This window comes from Aptenodytes patagonicus, chromosome 2 (assembly GCF_965638725.1).
Source record: "Aptenodytes patagonicus chromosome 2, bAptPat1.pri.cur, whole genome shotgun sequence".
NCBI classification, from domain to species: Eukaryota; Metazoa; Chordata; class Aves; order Sphenisciformes; family Spheniscidae; genus Aptenodytes; species Aptenodytes patagonicus.
In genome coordinates this window covers 140,204,982-140,225,712 of record NC_134950.1, presented here as the reverse complement: position 1 = coordinate 140,225,712, position 20,731 = coordinate 140,204,982, and the positions used below count along the sequence as shown (strand labels likewise).

At 39.4% G+C, this 20,731-nt stretch overlaps 1 protein-coding gene across 5 annotated transcripts in view; it reads right to left on the bottom strand.

The window, feature by feature from the left end:
* Positions 1-200: 200 nt before the first annotated feature.
* Positions 201-20,731, bottom strand: part of ETV1 (ETS variant transcription factor 1) — a 67,962-nt gene continuing 47,431 nt past the window's right edge. For 4 of the 5 annotated variants that reach the window (XM_076331412.1, XM_076331410.1, XM_076331411.1 and 1 more), the window contains 5 exons: positions 15,150-15,216; positions 12,687-12,757; positions 9,462-9,631; positions 5,573-5,674; positions 201-2,974 (listed from right to left, as the gene is read on the bottom strand). In XM_076331412.1, the coding sequence (XP_076187527.1) occupies positions 2,753-2,974; positions 5,573-5,674; positions 9,462-9,631; positions 12,687-12,757; positions 15,150-15,216 (632 nt within the window). In that variant the 3' untranslated portion in view covers positions 201-2,752. The remainder of the gene's footprint in view (positions 2,975-5,572; positions 5,675-9,461; positions 9,632-12,686; positions 12,758-15,149; positions 15,217-20,731) is intronic. The other variant, XM_076331413.1, reaches the window with a different exon arrangement.

The following is a 20,731-nucleotide window of genomic DNA, read 5'->3' as shown; positions in this document are numbered from 1 at the left end:
TGGCTATAACTCATATATACATACACATGAATTGTACATACTCCTCACTTCTCTTTTTTTTTTTTTTTTTTTTTTTTTGGTTACATTTTGCAGGAAGCCATTCTAGGCACTGGGAACAGGCCATCATCTCCTCTTCCAAAAGGACCTTACTGCAGGGGCCTCTCCAGTCCAAATGGTTAGGAATCCAATACACAACAATCTTGCAGAAATCAGCTGCCAGATTTATTATTCTACCTGAAAACCCCAAACAAACAAAAAACCCCCCCCAAACAAACAAAAAAGTGGAATAAAAACAGACTTTAAATAAACCTCTTAGGTACATTTTAAAAAGGGTTAATCAGTTCAGTGAAAGACTTTTATATCTTCTGCTGAGAGATCATGTAATGTTGGTCTGATTGCTTGTTTTGTTCAGTGAGTCACTACCATATACAGATATATATATATTTCTTCTTAAATATTACACATTTGATGCATTTTTTTTCCTTTTTTTTTTTCCTTTTTTTCCTTTTTTGTCCAACCCCTTTCCCAAATACCCACATCCTGCCACAGGCAAGAGGCGCTCCGTGCTGACATTAAAGAACCAAAACCAATCCAAGGACTTTTCATCAAAGCATGTTTCATTTGAACCTTATTTCAATGGAAACCACATTTTTTTAAACAATCTTACTCAACCTTTTCCCTTTCCTTTTTGCTAATTCTGCAATTTTAGACTTCTGATTCTGGGTTGATCACCGAAAATTTAAGTGCCATTGAGACTTACGGATGATGGAATTAGGTGACATATTAAGGCATATATACACTCCCATAAAATATGTTGTCTTATGGTTCTGAGTAAATTAAATACCTGCCCAAATGTTTTTTATGCACCTGTGGTTTCTAGTGACCATTACTTCTTTAGTTTTGATTAACTGCATATTAAAATATTCATAGCTTAACTAGTGTCTTAACTGACAGAGGATGGAAAATTAACCCACCACCTAGGATTGTCTTTGAAATCCATCCATTATGATGAAAACTATTCTTGTTGTTTTATGGTTATGCATTCATTTTCCTCCCACTTCTCGGGAATATAGGAAAATGAGGTACTCCATATTAACACATATTTAAATTTCACTGGGCAAAAAATGAAATCCAGATCTTACCCCCTCTCCCTCCCTTCAAACTAGGAAATATTATATTTCAGAGAAGGTGCTCCTAAATATTTAAAACTTTTGGGGTTTTGTCAGGGCTTGCTTTTTTTTTTTTCCTCCTTCATTTTACATACAGAATAGTGTGTGTGGCTTGTGTTCAAGATTACCCCTCTCAAAAAATAAAACAATTTGAAAAAATAACAAAAAAACCCCCCAAAACCCTCAAAATTTAAATTGTCTTCCGAGCATATCTGATCACATTTACATTTAGTGTCCAAAACAAGTTGATTGGTAACATCAGTGCCAGCACTACAACGTCATACAGCGACTTCATGGTATTCTTTGACAGTTCATCTAAGTCTCTGTTCCACCAAAAATTACAAAAGGTTCTGCAGAGCTTTCCTTAGCAAGCTGAAGCTTACTAGTCATTTGTGGATGCGCATAAAAGCTGCTTATAGCACAGCTATGGCGTAAGCTATTTTCTAAGCAATAAATGGTTCAAGTCATCTATTTTGTCCTGAAATGCTACCTGTAGTTACAGCATTGCTTATAAATGGTCATAGTAAATTCAGCATCAAAGAGAATATTACAGAAAAAGACAGCAGCAGAAGCATTAGCATTATCTAGTATTTATATATGTTATCAACATAACACAGCAGTAAAAGGTTTAAATGCATATTAATGGGTACCGTGTCTAAAAATTACTAAAGTACCTATTTAGTGTATTGGATATTTTTCTCAAGGAGTGCTTGCTGTGTCTAAACAGCATAATTAGATATGTGACTTAGTACAGTTAATTCCTATTGATTAAATAACTTATTTATGTACCAAAGGAAATGGAAGGATACAAAATGTTTTCTCCGTCCCGATCATGATCCTGTATTTAATGCTGACATGATCATCAGAAAGCCTACCACACGTAATTACTACCCTCAAATGGATCTTGACAGGTCTAAGCCATAGCATGGGCCATATATGTATAGCAACGTGGCACCAGATACGGCATGTGGCTTGCAGTGTGAAGTCAGGGATTTTGCTTGGTCACTGTATTTACAGCCACTCTGCCATTAAACAGGTTTTTTTTTTTTTGAGGCCATACCAAAAAAACCCAAACAAACAAACAAAAAACTTCTAAATTAAATGCTGTGGTATATGCTTTGCTTCTCTTTTTTAACTGCAGAAAGACAAGTAAGAATGGCAAGAAACAAATGCCCTAGGCATGCTGTGCTGATATCATCATCAAGTGGTTATTTTGCACAATGAGAATTAACTGTACTATGGATACCCAGAGAAAATGTACAATATCTTATGCTGATATGAAACAAAACAGACATGATATAGCTTTTTTGTACTTAAAACCTGTATGTTCCCTTCCCAAACTTAAGTAAAAAGCAAACCCACCCTTTTCCTCCTGTTACACAGAATAACGTTTAGGTTCCAACCCTCCCCTTTCAAATAAAGTGCGCTGTCCATGGCAGACCATAGGAGTAATGCAACAGGAAAAGCCCCTTTTAGTGTACTATTTAAAAAACAAACTGAAGTCGAGTCAGCTTTCCTCTGGGTCTTGTGAAAGAGGAGAAGCCTAAGGGAGGGGGGAAACATCCCCTTCACTGTCACTGTTGTTAATAGACATAGCCTTCGTTATAGGGGTGGGTGTTGCAGCAGCCACCGTCCTGCATGTAGACCATGCTCTCATCAAAGTGGGACAGAGGTACAGTGTCCTCCTCATTGATGTGACGCTCCATGTCAGTCTTCAGTAAGGGGCGCTGGTTGTCTGGAAAAGCCATGGAGAAAAGCGCTTCAGGGTCGCAAACAAACTTGTAGACGTATCTTTCTCCAGCCACCTTAGGACAAGAGAAGGGACAAAAAGATGCAGCGTAAGGCCTCGTGGTTTTGCAACTCCAAGTTCAACAGTCTTGTGAAGAACTCACCTTCGTTACGCAATTAATAACACGGCAGCAGAACTGGTAAGGCAATGACCTAGCAAAGACAACAGGGATCTGCAGAAGCAGACTGTGCAGAACACTCTTGGTTTTGCCACACGTGATATCCTGTTGGAAGATGGACTAGGTATTCTACTTCCAAACTTTTGTTTGTGATCTTTTCCTATACTTAACCACAAATGGAACTGTTCTTATTGGAAAATGTAAACAAATTGTCACTACAGTGGCAAAATAAAATTACTAAGTCCAACACTCTGTGTGTGAAGTGGAAAAAAAAAATCACGTTGCATGACAGAGATCTGAATTTCACTTTACGCAGATTGATTCATACTTGAGTATAAAAGCACTTAGTTACAGTGCATGCTGATTGTACAGGGACAGCATAAGCAAATACGTAGGCTAATATGTACTTAGCAATTGCTCATGCAAAGCTGGGACATTTGGATTTGCTTATGGAGGGACAATTTGTCCAAAGATCCTAAAGTTTTCCCTTACTCAGAAATAGCATTACATGTCTGTGCTTCATCTTCCTAGAAGCTGAAGAATGATAAAAACAATACAGAATTATTGTCTTATTTTTAAAAAAAAGTCAATATAGTGTCTTCTCAAGCACCTTATTTAAAGAATTATGTTAAAAAATATGAACCATGTTGCATGCTCACGGTTTACTAAAATTATTTTAAAATAAAGATCATATTGTCTGCTTCTTGCAACTCCAGCACAGCATTGGAAGTGAGTGAATGAAGGTGGCAAAAGTGTTGCAAACTTAACTCTATTCTTATGGGTGCAAAATAGTCTGAAGCACCTCCTTAAATTTTCAGCTTATTTATTCTAAAAATAATGTAAAGTTTTGGTAGAGACTGTATCTGCAGTAGAATTTTTTTCATCAAATTAATGTCAGCAAGTTTGACAGACTGAAGGCTGCATTCAGAAATCTGGCATTTGCATAACCTGTTATCATTGCTTAACTTAAAACAAAAGGGGAAAAAATGTGCATACAAATGTTGCAGTAAAGAAACCTGCTATGAATCTACAACCACCATTAGTTTTTAACATACACTAACTGGCCAGATAGGGTGATCCCAGGGCAAACCTCAGACATTGCTGTCAGAAAAATAAGCATCCAAACAAGCTTTTAAAATGTGTGTTAAATACATTCTTGTAGATAATAAAGTAGTAGTTTAAGAGGTAGCAAGCTACCTGTCAGAAGTACTTGTAAACTTGCCATATTAAATGGATGTGTGGGTTGGGCAGCATTATCAGCCTTACAGCATTCCCGTCCCCACCTTTTCAACTTGTTTCACTCTCTTTGCTACTTATTCTTGCCTCTGTGCTGCCTTTGAACTGTGCCGGCACAATTGCCTATGGAGCTGAGCTGTAACCTGCAACGAGGACCTCCTCTGCCTGAAGCACCACCCAGCAAAATCAAGCGTTTCTGCTTCTCCCCGACTGGACCCAGTCTCCAGTCCACTTTACAAAGACTCAATGCACAGTTATGTGACACAAAAAAATGGATGAGGCACTGTGCTGCTCAAGTACCACAAGCCAATACTAGCCCAAGATCGTTGTCCAAATTGATTCCTGGATAGCGAAAAAGGAGAGCGCTACAACAGTCCCATAATCAAAGCAAGAGAACCTGTAACAGGCAACTCCAAACTGAGACTTCACAAAACCTACTGGAAAAGTTGCCCAGTAACTTGAGCCGAGAACATTGTTTCCATTCATGGAATTGGCAAATGGCAGGTTTAAACATGTTAGTCATCACAGGTCACAAAACTAATGTGAAAAGATACGGAACAAGTTTTACAGCACAAGGTGTTCATTATGATCTTTGGTCACACCTGCCAGTTTTGTAGATGCAGCAGATAGGTCTCTCCTATTGATTTCTCAGTCAATCTACGTAGTACTACATAGCAAGATTTAAAAACATACATGTAAATCAGCAAGCCACAGTAGAAGGACGGGTTGAATACTGTCAGCAAGACCAGACTGTTATATATAAATTATTGTTAAATATTTCTCATAATTCAGCCTATTATAAAATATTAAATTCCACTTAAAAATGGTATTATTACAACACTATTGGTAAAATATTAAAGTATTTGGTATGTTAATAGGTATCATTTTTCTCCCCTATCTTGCACTTACCAAAGTACCCAAGTGCTGGGCAGCTAATTTAGATCTGCAAAACATTATTCATAGCGTACTCTACTGTTTGCCTTTCCCAGGTGCCAGGAAGCTCTTTTGGATATTTTCGAATGTTACCTCTTTCTCTATAATCATGATGTGCATTGTGTGAACTAAAACCACAGACATTTTTTACATAGAAAAAAAAAATCTTGATGCATATACTGGACCTGGTAGATGAAAAAGCTTAGTGTTTGCCTAAATAGACGAAAAACCTACCTAAGCAATGCAGTTACAAGTACTCCTCGTAAACTGACTTATGGATTAACATGCAACACTCTGGTGAAATTTAATACAAAATTAGCTACTCACCTTTTGCATGATTCCCTTTTCATAATAATAGCGAAGTGATCGGCTAAGTTTATCATAGTTCATAGCTGGCCTATTTTTCTGAATCCCCCAGCGACGTGCCACCTGCCACAAAAATGGATTAGCATTGATTTGTTAAATGCATTTAACAAGCAGGTCTTACCATCAGATACTTTATTTGGGGATGGAGGAGGGGGAGCCTTGCAGGTGCAACAAATAAACACAAGTGAAAAGGTTGCCATGACCTGAATTTCCCATGTACTACTATGATTTTTAATTGGACACACAGACATCCATTGAACTTGAAGCAGACTTACTCATTTGCAAATGTGGTGGAGGGTTGGGGGTTTTTTGTTTGTTTTTAATAAAGAAAACCAATGAAAAAATAAAGCCGTATAAAGAGATGATACACAAAAAAATATTTATCCAGTTCCGCCAGAAAACTTTCATGAAAGATGAAAACTTTTCTTTAGATTGATACTGTGGATAATTGTACTATTCCTGTGTTTTCCTTGCTGTCAGGACACTAAGTTATATTAAACACACAGACATACACACTTAGTTCATGACCTAATACAGACTGTACTTGGAATGACAGTGATGTTGAGATTATTAGGAGATACAAGTCAAAAGCCAACTCCCAGTCTTAAATATTACTTCAGCAAAGAAAATGAATTATCAGAGAAGGCAGGGTAATCGCTTGGAAGAACTGTATGGTAGTATAAAGAATGGGACAGAAATTTCATAGTTGCAGTTGTATAATTTCCCTTAAAAAAATAATAATAAAAAGGGAGTTGCAAGCAACTCGGGAGGCCATTCCATAGAGAACAATATGCCTTTTGCTCTGACTTATGATTTCTACTTGCCTTTACGCTCCCTGTTTTATTGCCAAAGGTAGTTCTGGACAAAGAGACCTTTTGTTTGAAGAGCTTAACTGCTTATTCCCCACCTGAAATTATAATCAGCTGTTGGTGACATTTCAATTACTGGCTGTACAAATGACTATCATGTCACCAGAGGGAAAAAAAGTCAGAGCTGATGAACTCTTTAAAGCACATTTTATAACAATGTTTGAGAGGTGCATATGCATATAGCTCTGGAAAAAGGAGAGAGTGGCCAAGCAGCTTCTCTGCAGACTGCTCTATGAAACTTTCCCATAGGTGTCTGGAGCCTTTTGATGCAAACCACAGATGACATGCAGCACTGAGAATTGAAGGTGACTAAATAACAGCAGCAAAATCCATGACTTAGATCTCCATCTGGACAATAATTTTTAAAATTTCTTTTTAAAACATTATTTCCTTTCAATGGTGCAGTTTTTCAGGCTTATGTAAATTATCATGGCTCTGCTAACTTCAGCTATGTTACAGCTGTATTGAAACATACCTCCAATCCTGTCAGTTTATTCCAGCTGTAGATTTGGCCTAGGTGAGTAACCTTGATTCGCCTATTCAGCTTTGTAACACATGCCTGTATCACTCTGTTTATTTCTGCCAAGTTTTTTTCTGCATTAATCAGAGTCCTAAAAGTCCCCAACATAACAGGCTTGCATAATAAGTAAATAAATACACAGCAAAGATAACTACAACAAAATAATGGTTGAGAATATGCTATATTGTGTGGTATTTTGACATTCCTAAATAAGCAAGCAGGTCCAAAAGTAGCCTTGGTAAGCGAGTCTTCCTGTCCCTGACCTGCACAGCATTTATCAAGTCTTGCTCTGTGGAAGGGATTCAGGCTTCTAGCCTTCCACCCCACCTTCCTGCTGAAGGTTACTGTCCCTGTGACAAGGCAGCATAAATGGACCTACGCTCAATTCTTAGCCTCCACAGTTCACAGTTATCTACTTTCTGAATGAACTATGGTGCTCAAGGAGCTGATACATATTCAGTTTCGTTGTCACCCATTCTACAAGGGCATAAACCTCCAGAAAGGGATGGAATGGAAAGGTCATGTCATTGACATCCTAACCTGCCGCAGCTGAACCAACAAGCTCTTTGACTTCCCTTCAATTTACACTTGGCAAGCACCAGAAGTGTGCAACTTCCCACAGGCTATTCTTATTTTAATCGACAGTTTCTGTCAGATCCGTGACATTCATATGAAAACAACTTAGGCTCCTTTGTACTCCCTAAGAGCACACAGGAGTGAGCAAGTTTCAAGTAGCCTGCCTCCTCCAGATCTTGGATGCAATGCTGCTCAAAAACACAAAGCAACTGCTACAAAGTCAGACAAGCAGGTGATCTGGTTAACTTAAATCAGAATATCCAATTCTTCAGGGAATTACACAATAAGGAAACCTTAGGGTTTTGTTTTGCTACTTTCCCTTCCTTAGCTAATAAAATCTATAAAGTTTTTGCACCATCTGCTGGAAACTATTTTTCAATAAATCTCTTCAATCTTGAAAAACTTTGGACATACCTTAAAGACAAGACAAAACTAAAAGGGTAAAAAATACTGACACTGGGGCAGGGGGAAAAAAATCAGGTATCTCACTCACCAAAATCAAGCAAAAGCCTTTCCAAAGATTTCACTCTGTTCTGATCCAGGCCACACAACTAAGAAGTCCATGTAGCCTGCTAAGGCCGCAGACTTGCCAGCAAAGTCTCGGTATCAAATCGACTGAGACTGTTCTGCGGTCAAATCCTCAGATGCGCAACACCAAGATCTGCCATGGTGACTATCACTAGTGTGAGGGAAGCTCAGACAAACCCGAGCCAGCACACAGGTCCCTGCAGCAACCTGCCCCTCAGGCAGACCATGTCGGGAAGGAAAGGGACATCAGTCCTGTCTCCATCCCCAGCTACTCTATCATCCCCTTAGGGCTGTTGGCAGACGATGTAACTTAAATGCAAGAAAGCCTTCAGATTGCTTATGCCAGCAGATGGATGGCAAACAGCAGAAATAGCTGGTGGAACGCAGAAGCAGCCTTACACCCCCGAACCTTCCTACTCAGCTCTAACTCAGAGGGGATCCTGATGGAAAATTTGCTGTGGTCTCCTCTATTACCCAACCCTGTCCAAGGGGCAAAAAAGTAAACCAGGATGATGCTGCTTTTTGACAACCCTAATCAAATCATCCACATCAGTATTACAATAAAATTCAGGCACAACAGATTTTTCTAGCAGTTTCCATGGCTGTTTAGAACACAGGATAGATTATTTAATGTTACCTAGTCTAAAAAAGTTTATGTAATAAAATGTTCAATTTATTCCTGTTTATCACACAAGTGAACTAAGTCATGCTTCAGCAAATGTTCATGAATGCAAGTAATTTTATCTACCCCACAAGTCCTTCATGGTTCAGGGGAGCTGTGCATGTGCATGAGTGTTTGCAAGGCTAGGACCTAAGCGTGCACTAAACAATCTAATGATACATATAAGCAGGAAGACTCTGAAGACAACTCTAAAAAGAGGGGGGTTTATATAATTTTGATGGGATTTTACTGCCTAACGTTCTTAACCTCCTTTTTTGCCATCTGTTAGACATGGGGTCTTTCACTCTACAGCCTAGAAGTTCCAAGTTCCCACATCTTCACACTGAGTATTTGATGTTGAAAGACTATTCAGGGACAAGTTTTCAAAGGATTTTGGAACACAGCTCTATCCATGAAGTGGTTCTGAAAAATCTGGGCCCCACAGTTAATGCCGAGTGTTTTGCAACTCTAGTACTTGCAATATTTTTGTTACTTTGTGGAACTAGGAATCAAGTATACGTTTAACCACACCTCTGTCCTAAATGAAGCACTTCCCTTGCCAGTCCTTCCTGTCACCCTTCTAAAGTGCTACTGGAGCAAAATATTGAAGGAAAACAAGACCTAAATCCAAAGGAGCACTGTTAAATTTGCAGGATGGGGCAGCGGATGTCAGGGCATGCTGTCCATCTAACCCACCTCCTCTGGCTCAATCAGCTTGAATTCCATGCCTCGGCCAGTCCACGCTATGAAGTGAGAGTTTGACGGGTCATCAAGAAGAGCTACCAAGAACTGCCACAGCTGAAGTGAGCCTCGCCGTTGATACGTGGGTCCCTCGCGGTACATGCCTGGCTCCTGTTTGACATCACCTGCACAGAATAGCAACAACATTAGATGAGCAATGCGCAAAAAGCATCATCACTTGGTTTGTCAGATAAACCAGCAAAGCAATCATTAGGGTTAATAAAACAGAGGGAAAGAATTCTTACTACCCAGCCACCCACAAATGCAACATTCCCCTGTCGGTTGCTAATTGTAAACATTCTTACAACAACATATTCATATACTACAAATTACCTAAATTCAGTCATGACTTATGGAAGTCTCCCTAAGCCTATCCCCATTTACTTCCGATACATGCAAATCTCGCTTGCAAACCATTTTGCAACATCCTCTATCTGAAAGAGCATGAACTATTTTTGTAAGCAACTCTGATGTCTGAAGAACTGCATTTGTGTACTATACTTTGCACAAGCCCTAGTTTTGGAAATGTAATGTATGCTTCATAAAGCTGCAAAACCCTATTGAGTGAAACTTCTTTTGCATGCAAATGCTTCTATGGAAAATTTGACAAAGTATTTGACTTGGACTTAAACAGCATGTGCTTTATGTATAGGTATGCAAATCCTGCAGATACGCGAGTTCCTCTGTGGCATATTGGACTTGCGTATAAGCACATATTACTTTTACTCATATCTACATATTAGATTAGTATTCCCCCTGAAAAGCAGTAAGTTAATTTTTCTAAAAGTTCAAGTCCAGAAGAAGCTTTTAAAAAACAACAATAATATTCTGCTAGCTGTTCCACAAACTGCCAATGAAAAACCATCCTGCGACATCCATACTGTGTCTGTTGTTTTTAAGTCATATTCATACTAAACAACTCATGCAAACAACAACAGCTGAAAGGTCTGATGCTGAAGCAGAGAATATATTTTTCTGCACATGATGACAGCAATCCTTGATACGCTGGTAAAACTCCTCATTTCAACTACCAGAACAGCAATACCCTCCAATAAGCAGTGTGACCTGTTTAATAAGGAAAGCCAGGACTTCACATTTAACCACAACATTAGGATGCTCTGATGGCCATTACAGAATGGCTCCATGTAGCGAAAGTAAGAATAATAATATTAAAAATGGAGCACTTCCTTTTGTAATCAGGGAAGAAAATTGAGTCAATAGCTGTGGAAAACAAATAAATCAACACAAGGCTTTTTGGTTTATGTGAGGTTCAAGTTCCAGTCCTGAAAGGCCTTCTTTTTCAAAGACAGGCTTTTTCTTTTAATGATAGCTGAGCAACGCGCAAATAGCAAGTGCAATATTACAGAGGATCAGATTCTTCGCCTGTGCCGATCTTTGATTTCAAATGAAGCAGCTGAGAAACTACTTCTGAAACATCAAGACTAGTCCTGGGCTTATCCCACTTTTGCTTTACTGGCCAAAACATGACGACACATCTGCTATTTTTTACCAAAAGTCATCATGCTACAAGTATAAACACACCTATTTGTATCACAACATCAATCTTCTAGAGTACAAGGTGTTCTCTCAATGGACAGTCATAGAAGCTAGCAGCAGACTGCTTGCTTTGCAAGCACGCAAATATTTCCAAACATTTATTTCTTTTACTTTATTCGTATTTCTTTTCCATTTTCATTCCTTTCCCTGTACAAAACCCAAGGAAACAAAAAGGATTTTCAAGAAAGACACAGACAAACGCTACTCCTGAAGAGTTTTAACTTCTTGTAGTACAGGGTCTGACCCCATTCCCATAAATGTAAATATGAATTTGCCACTGATACTGAAAACAGATCAGGTCCACAATCATTTTTGGGGAAGAAAAAAACCTGACATGATGTGCTTCAAAAAGCGGGGGGTGGGGGGAGTGGGGGGGAAGCCTACACGCCAACAGGGTATAAAGCAGACTTTCAATAAATCACCCTTTCAGTGAATGTGTCAATCCAGTGACAATGCAATACTGGATTGAGCAATCTTCAGTTAAGTCTAATATTCTTTAAAATCTTCTATTTATTTCTTGCTATTCCTTACCAACCCTGGAATGCATGTGATACCTCTGTTTGAGGAATGTATAATTCTTTGGGTTACTTTCATTTTAGAGTCTCCCATTCTTCAGCAAACACAACAAATGCTGCTAGACATGCAATAGTTTTGTAATCCATGTAAGTGATTCTCAGGGGAGAACAAACAAAATAAAGCAGGAGAAAAACCCCAAGAGTTCTCCAGCTCTACTTCTAGCTATGGTCAGAGAGCTGTTCACAAGTTTATCAGAAAGTATCTAATCTTTCCTGTTAAAATAAATAAAGCTGGACATACATACACTAACACAAAGAAGCCACTCTAGCAAATTTAAGTAACTGATCTCCAAATTACTTCCCAAAGTTGCAGACTAACAGAGTCACCAGCAAGAAATACTGAGTCCATCTACTTTGTCTATAATGAAATAAATCTGAAATCAACTGAATTACACCAGGAAACTGATTTTACATCAGAGTAACTGAGGATAATTTTGGCCATTTATTTTAATTGACCTCAGAATCTCTCTTGAAAAAAAATCTGTTGTAATGGGTAGTGTTGTGAAAAGATCACTGATTTTTTATCAATCTCACTGAAAAATAAACTAGTACAACGTTCAACGTCGAGCAAATACACTGACGCAAAAACAAAAATGCCCTGTACACTCACTCCCCACTATTCATCACTTCACAGACAGCAAGACAAGAGGCTTAATCCTCAGCAAAACCAAAGCTGCTGCTTTCTCCACCGTTTTGTTAATTATAAGAACAGCTTTCATTAAATCTCAAACAACAAGCGATATGTGATCATCAATGCAATGGAAATCCTCCTATTACTTCTCAACAGTACAGAACTGAGCTCCTCTGCCACAACTCTGGATACAGCATCTTTCACTGGCAAAAGTTGAACGACATCCTATTGAAAAGGAGACTTTGGTTTCAAGAGACAAAGGTCAGCTTTGGTTGGGCGCACCGCAAATGGTGTGTTAAGGAATCCTAAATTGGAATGTTACTGAGCTTTTTTGATCAGTAACAGAGAAAAGTCCCTCATCTCTTCCTTTTTCATCTCCCCACACAAGAAAAAGAAAGAGAGATGTGTTATACATACCGTCAAACTTCTCTGGAACAACACAAGTGTCATCATAAAACTGCCTAGGTCCCTTTTCATACATACAGCCTGTAAGTTAAAAAGAGAGAGGTGTTTATATAAAAGATGCATGGAGAAAGAAGAGATCATAGGCTTAATGCCAGAGGGAACACTAAGTCATAGAGGAATCAGATTAATATCCCACATCCTTTACACACCACCCAATCGCAACGTTTTGGCCTCAGTACAGGGGTGTTTAATTAATGTGTGCATTCCCAAAAGACTGTTAATCTCCACCTGCAAAAATGAAAAAGCACCCATTTTTCTCTATGATTTATTCCAAAATGTTTGTCTCATTTCCTGTTTGAACTAGCATGGCTTTGACTTTTAACCATTAGTTCCTGCGGGTCTTCTCCCTGCGAGACTAAAAAAGCCCTACTCGGTATTTCCTTCCCATATTCACAGAAGTCACCCTTGATGTTTCTTCCAATTAAGATCATTCTCCTAAATTTAATTTTTGTTGTTAAAAGACACCCTCTGCAACGCTTCATTCTTTCTAGCACTCTCTTCTGTACATACTCCTATTTTTCAGTATTATTTTACTGTTTTGCTTAACCATAAATGTATTGCATGCCAGTATCAGCTTCACCAGTACTACTTAGCAAGACAAAACATCTCCTCCTCTCCTGCCTCCCTATGACCCTCCTTTTGACTGTGCAAATATTACAGAAGGCCTTTTGCCATACGGTTGCAATGTTTGGTTGGGCTTGTTTCCCACTGTGAAGCAGAGGAGGAGGAGGCCCATCTCAAAATAATTTTTTCCAATACACTGTTTCCCGGTTCCATAGGCCTGGTCTACATTCAGCATATTAAAAAAAAATTGTTTAATGTGCCCAGATTACCAAACAATTCAAATTGCTTTGTGTGATTGCCCTGTCCTGCCCGTTATTTACCACCCTATCTTTGTTATCTATTAGCTTTGTTCCATATCTTTACTGCAAATGTTGAATAGCAACACTCCTGATATCAATTCCTGCAGAACTGTAATAGAAACAATCCATTCAGAGATGATTGCCCAGTAACAGCCACTTTTAGACCTGTCAGTTGGCCAGATCTTAATGTATTTAATGTGTACTTTATTGATACTGCTTTGTGCTAACTTCTTAATCAGAATGCAATGCAGTTGCAAACTGAATGCCGTAAGAAGTTTAACTATACGACACAAGTATCTTTATCAATCAAACCTTTAATCTCAACAAAGAATAGAATCAGATTTGACATGACCTTTATTCCATAAAATCATGTTGACTGATTTCCAAATACAGAAAACAAATATTTACTGAACAACACTGCTTTTCTACATCATTCATAACAATTTTACCACCTCCAAGTACTTACGAGTGCATAACACAACTAAGATTGTTTTTCCCCTATTTAGGCTGTGATTAAAACTCAAATCTGTTGACCTTAGCCCTGCAGTTCGTGGATTTTTCCCTGATGTCTTTCACCTCCCTTATCAAGCTTCTGTACTTCCTATAATTTCATATACCAAGACTGCTATAAATTTCCATCTCCTGTTTCACCCTTCTTGTTGAATACTACCTTTTATTTCTATTTTCTGCCTTTATTCCACCCCAGAAGCAGTTGGGCTTTTAGCCAGGGTTGTTATCTTTCCAGTTGTGTCTTTTCACTAGTGAATGAAGTCTTACTAGAGGACTTTGATTCATACACGTGTCTGAATTCTCATCAATCTCAAGAACAATTTCCCTCATGTTTGTGAAATTTGCCCCTTGGAAGAAAAACAAATAAACCCTAAACAAACAAACAAAAAATCATACATTGACAAGAAAGATACACCAAAGCAGGAGAGTGGAGGGTACAACCTCTCTTTCAGTGGTCATTTTTTCTTAGTTCTGTTGGCCTTCTTATTTTTAATACATATAAAGTGCTTTTACTCAGAATTATTAATTCTGACAATAAACTAAGCTCTGCCCTACTGAAGTCACCGAGAGTTTTGGTATACATCATATGGCTGTACAATTTGGGCCTAAGGAGCACCAAAACATTGCAAAAATCATAACAAAAGGAAAAGCCAAAAACTTTCACTGAAAACTTTTTAAAGTATGAAGTGGATTACTTAACAGTTAACTGAGCCTGTCACTCCAATAGCTTGGAAAATACCACTTGAGCAGAATGGGTGAAATGGACAAATTTTTAAGCGTCTCTTCCTTTCAACTGCTGGAGGCCTTGAAAAACAGAATGAGTAGATTCATAATGAAATTGCTTCTATCCTGATAAACCTGTGGCACTAGAAGAAGCTACAAAAAAATCAGTGCCTCAGAAACTCAAGACTGGGAAGGGAAAGATAGATGATGCGAGTCTTCCCAGCAGCAGAATTAAACCAGTGAACCCCAAATCCCTCCAGGCTTTTTAATTTTTTATGTTTCTCTCATACAAAAGCAATACATAATAGAAAACTTAACTTCTGTTCTGTTTGGGTGAGCCAGGAAGCCTTCTTGCCTCATGTAAATGGAATGGCAGCTAGGCACTTCTGAAAGGAGAAGATGACAATGCTAGTCAAAAGACTGTCTGGAATTAAAAGTGTGCAGGTTATCAATGAGACAGGCTGCAGGCAGAAGAGCAACAAAAAGGATGCAAGTTACAGCAAGGGGGAACCTGTCAACACAGAGTTAGCATTTCAGAGCAGCACGCACAAGGCATGGCGGAGGAGAAAATCATACTGTGAGGATCATAGATCCCATCTAATATAGGCACTTGAACTCAAACCCTTATTGTAATCAACTTTGCTAAAAGCTGACTCCCATGACAATTACACTTCAGACCATTCACAGACAAAAAAATCCACGCAGAACAGGACAAATATTTTAAACCCTGTGCTTGTATATCTATCTTTGTAACTAATTCGACGAAACATTTTTAATCAATTGCACAGAAAAGCCTGCCAATCACACTGGAGACTTATAAACTCTACATTAATACAAGGAATGTCAGAGTGAATTTAGAGTAGGATATTGCTTTTTAGACTGGTTAAGGATTTGAAGGGTTAATGAAATTTTCTGCGATTGCTAAGCATTTAATCTAGGAATTCAGATGCATCAATTTCACCCTCCACCTGTACACCCCTAGCCAAAAAAGAGCCCCCCCAAAAGAAAAAAAAATAAATTAGTGCACACATTCTAAGTAATACAGACATTTATTTGCCATTCCCCACCTCTACCAAATCTGCAAGAAGAATGAGAAAAATCAAACAGAACTAATGAAAATGGTGTTCTTTAAATGTCTTTCTATTTTTTGCCCGTGTCTTGCACTGTCCCCAAGTAGCCACATCCTGTTCACAGCGACTTGCGAACAGAAATATACCATAAATGTTTGCCCTTCTAGACCATGTTTAACCCACTTCTTGGATATCAAAAGTCTTGCTTAACAAAGTCTATTTGATCTTGTGATAAACTCCTACCCTAAGCTATGCAATCTGTTACCGGTAACTTGTAACTCTTTGAGAGATGCAAACAGAGGTCGAAAGAGCAGACATTATTTTTCCAACACTGCCTACAGACTCTTTCAGACTGTGATTCCAAATTTCACTGTTCACTGACTAGTGATGAGTATCAAAGATTTAGCAGGATAAGAAAATGAGGTTTTACACTGACTTCACAAAACAAGTGAAACACAGGGCAGTAATAGTAAGTTTCCCCTAACAGCCCACAGTCTCTCTTGCACATCTGTGCCGAACTCTTCACTACCTCCTCTCTTGATGAAACGCTCAGTGCCTGCCTGCTCAGGCCTCGAGAATCTCTAACGTCTCAGGCAGCGCAACCACAGGAATCAGTGATTCAGTGATCACCCGAGTCAAGTATAGCTCTGTAGACTAGAAGTCAAGGCTACAAGTAGTGGTTCACCTGCAAGGAATCACTCATGTTACCAAGTAGATTGAATTTTAAGGAGAATGGAAAAATCTACGTAAAAAAAGAGGAAGCTGGAGAACTGAAACAGATGCTATTTTCTATTTTAGGTAAAAATTCCCTAGTATTGGCAGCAAAACCCTTTTTGACTCATGAACTCCACTCTTGCAAAGTGATACAGCAGAGTACACAGAATAAAGAATTATGCACGCATCCAAGAAGTTGTGTTCTTAGCCAATTTGGGGTTTCATCTCCCATGCTCCTAAGTCAATTATAATTAACATCTGGAGTCTTTTTAAGGCAAGCATTGTTTCTACCAACATTACTTAATCTTCTGGTTAGCTTGGGCTTCAACAGTCCACAGAGGACCGAAAAATACAGCAAGGAAGAGTTTGTTTCTCGTAAAGTAACTAGAGTCTTGTTATCCTAAAGTGCTATCAGTTAATTTATGACTATCAGAGTGGGTCAGACTCTAATCAAATTGTAGAAACATTTCCAAAGTGATTATTCAATCAAATGACTAACATGGTTAATTAGGAGCCATAAACATTGCTCTGAAGTTCATCAAAGTAATGACTTGCCCAGAAAAATTACTGCTAATTAAATTGCCTGCTGCTTTCATTTCTACCTTATCTAATAAAAAGTCCAACCAATGAAATTTAGCATTGCAGTTTTAAATTGTACTAAATGCTTGACTAAGACCCAGAAGTATTTTTACTAGCTAAGCGGAGCTACTTCAAAAGAAAACATTTTAGTGCAGAAATTACAGAGCAATTACATGTTTTCTTTCCCTTAAAGCATTGTTTCAAGACAACAAATAAGACAGAATTAGACATAAAATACTTCCAGGGCAGGATCCAAGTGTTTGAGGTGACTGATTCTATCACCTTTTAGCAATTTTTAGTCTTTGAAGAAAAATGTGCCTGGATTTAGGACACACAAGCAGCTTATTTCAGACTTTTAATGAAGTAATTCACATTGTAAAGTTACATCATCTCAAGAACAGCAGAGCCCCTTTAAAAAAAAAAAACTAACTAAAAATATGGAGACAAAAAAATTAATTTATCTTTTATTATTAATTTGGAATACTTAGAAGTCATTCTTTATTGCTCCTCTCGCTAACAGCAACATAGCAGTCATCTTAAAACAATTAATATGGCCTTATATCATGTTGGTTTGAAACCATTTTTTCCCAGTAGGTGTTACTTTAAAATTGTGTGTAATCTAGACACTGCAGAAATGCCTTCTTATCTGGGAATGTCACAGAGAAAAATACTGGAAATAAGCTCTGCTGTGCCTTAATCAAAATACATCAAAGCAGAAAAAGCCCAAACAGACTTCCTCAGGACAAGAAAAATCTGCTACTGAATTTAGCAGGCACAGGTTCTAGGTTTCATTATCGAGTAAGACACTTGAGTGGTCCCTTGGTAAGGAAGTATTTCATATGAATTACCATATCAGAATTTAAAGGGCTAGGTTGTCTCAGCCCTGTATAACTCAAAGCAGGTAAGGAATCCTTAAATCCTCTTTTCGGATTGTTTTTCAGATACGACCAGGTTTCAGACCCACAATCACACCCTGCACAGAAACAAACAGAATTTCAGCCCATATCCCTAGCGAGACACAGGGAAGACGAAGCTTTTGCGGGCAACGGGATGAAGCAACTGTCTTCTGAATGAAGGAGAGCAAAGCAGGAACTGGAAACCTGAACCAGGATTTATTCTTCAGCCGTTCCTGTGGTTCTGACCTTAGGTAGCCTTCGTAACTAAGGACACATTGTTACATTACACTCTAACTACAAATTACTTTCTAGTTCACTTTATCAACACCATCTGAAGATTCGGAGGCCCAGGGCACTGCCCAGCATGTGGCAAAGCACAGTGAGATACAGAGGTATTGCATTACATACATGCACATGCAGAGAGAGAGATGGGAGACCAAGGCTTAGAAGGTGCATACAATCTGAAACAGAGTGGGTGAAGAACTACCTGCCTGGCCTTGGTCTCTGCGTGGCAGCTCAGGTGAACAGTACAGTGTACTGGTGAGCAGCTGCCTTAAGCACCAAGCCTGCTTACATGTCATAGAATCATGGGATCACAGAATCATTCAGGTTGGAAAAGACATTTAAGATCGAGTCCAACAGTAAACCTAACACTGCCAAGTCCGCCACTAAACCATGTCCCTAAGCACCACATCTACATGTCTTTTAAATACCTCCAGGGATGGGGACTCCACCACTTCCCTGGGCAGCCTGCTCCAAGGCTTGACAACCCTTTCAGGGAAGACATTTTTCCTAATATCCAACCTGAACATCCCCTGGCGCAACTTGAGGCCATTTCCTCTCGTCCTATCGCTTGTTACTTGGGAGAAGAGACCGACACCCACCTCGCTACAACCTCCTTTCAGGGAGTTGTAGAGAGCGATGAGGTCTCCCCTCAGCCTCCTTTTCTCCAGGCTAAACAACCCCAGTTCCCTCAGCCGCTCCTCATAAGACTTGTTCTCTAGACCCTTCACCAGCTTCGTTGCTCTCCTTTGGACACACTCCAGCACCTCAATGTCTTTCTTGTAGTGAGGGGCCTAAAACTGAACACAGGATTCGAGGTGCAGCCTCACCAGTGCCGAGTACAGGGGCACGATCACTTCCCTACTCCTGCTGGCCACGCTATTTCTGATACAAGCCAGGAGGCTATTGGCCTTCTTGGCCACCTGGGCACACTGCTGGCTCATGTTCAGCCGGCTGCTGACCAGCACCCCCAGGTCCTTTTCCACCGGGCAGCTTTCCAGCCACTCTTCCCCAAGGTTGTAGCATTGCACGGGCTTGTTGTGAGCCAAGTGCAGGACCTGGCACTTGGCCTTGTTGAACCTCATACGATTTGCCTCGGCCCATCAATCCAGCCACTCGAATTCATCTCAAAGTCACTCAAATTCATCAGACACCTCAACTCATACATGAAACTTGTCTCCTTTCCTACAGGCATAAAATAAAGTGATGACACTAAAACTGGAACCTTCTTACTGTTTGCCCGCCTACTTCTCCAATTTACATTTTATTACCAAGTAAGTCATATTAAGAGCAGAAGCAGTTCCCAGTGGATACAGCCAGTCCTTTAATTTAACTTACACCATATCCTCCTCAATTGTCCTTTTGGTCTGAAAAGTAATTACACGGGCTTTGGCTCTTATTTCAGCAATTCAGAGTTGGTATATCTATACAAACAGACTTAAACATGCTGTGCCACTTGTCTTCCCACAGGCGAGAAATACTGCGCATGCAGATTCTTTCCTTTTGTGCTACCGGGCACAAAAGGGCATGCACAAGCCCCTCGGGTAGCTGGGACCAACCTAGCTCCCAGGCGCCACTCACACATGTCAGCCTGACCCTGTGCTACACACTGCAAGTATGCCAGTCCTCCCTTCAGTGCCTTGCAGGGCTTCGCCAAGTAATTCCTTGTGCAATGCAAGCATTTCTCTGGTACACGGAGAGGTGGTTGGTGTAGTGGGAGAGATTTTTACCAAGTGCAGAGACAAAGGTAGCCTTTTTAAAACAAAATGTTTGAGCTAGAACACATCATACTTTTGGCCTCAAACTTACTAACATCACAATCACACTGTAAGTAACTTTTCTGTTCATGGATTTCCAAGAGCACTGACAAACTGTTTACAAAGGAGCGCTTCATCCACTGCTGAAACACATATAGCCTCGTGGTGGAAAGCAGCTGCTTACCACCACTGAGAAGCTCTGACCAGCTCAAGGGTCAGAGCTGGAAAACAGAAAGGGTTTTTTAGGTAAGAAAGGCAATTGTTCAAACTAAATTGCAACTAGTGGCTAAGATGGCACCAGGCATCACTAAGAAAAATCCTTGATCTGTGTTTTGCAGGGAGAAGTACCAAATAATTCTTTTTGATCATGAAACCTATGATTTTGTAAACCTGCGGAACACATTTAGATTAAAACTCGTATGTCTCTCCAAAAAGAGACATTCAGGTAGAAATACTAGAACTAATTACAATCTCCCTATACAGGAATCGCTGGAGCGTATGTCACAACTCAAATGCTGGTGGATTAGGTTTTAGTTCAACCACCTTTAAAAGCACTATCCCCTCAGAAGCTATGTAATTACAACAGAGTCCTACAAATTGGTA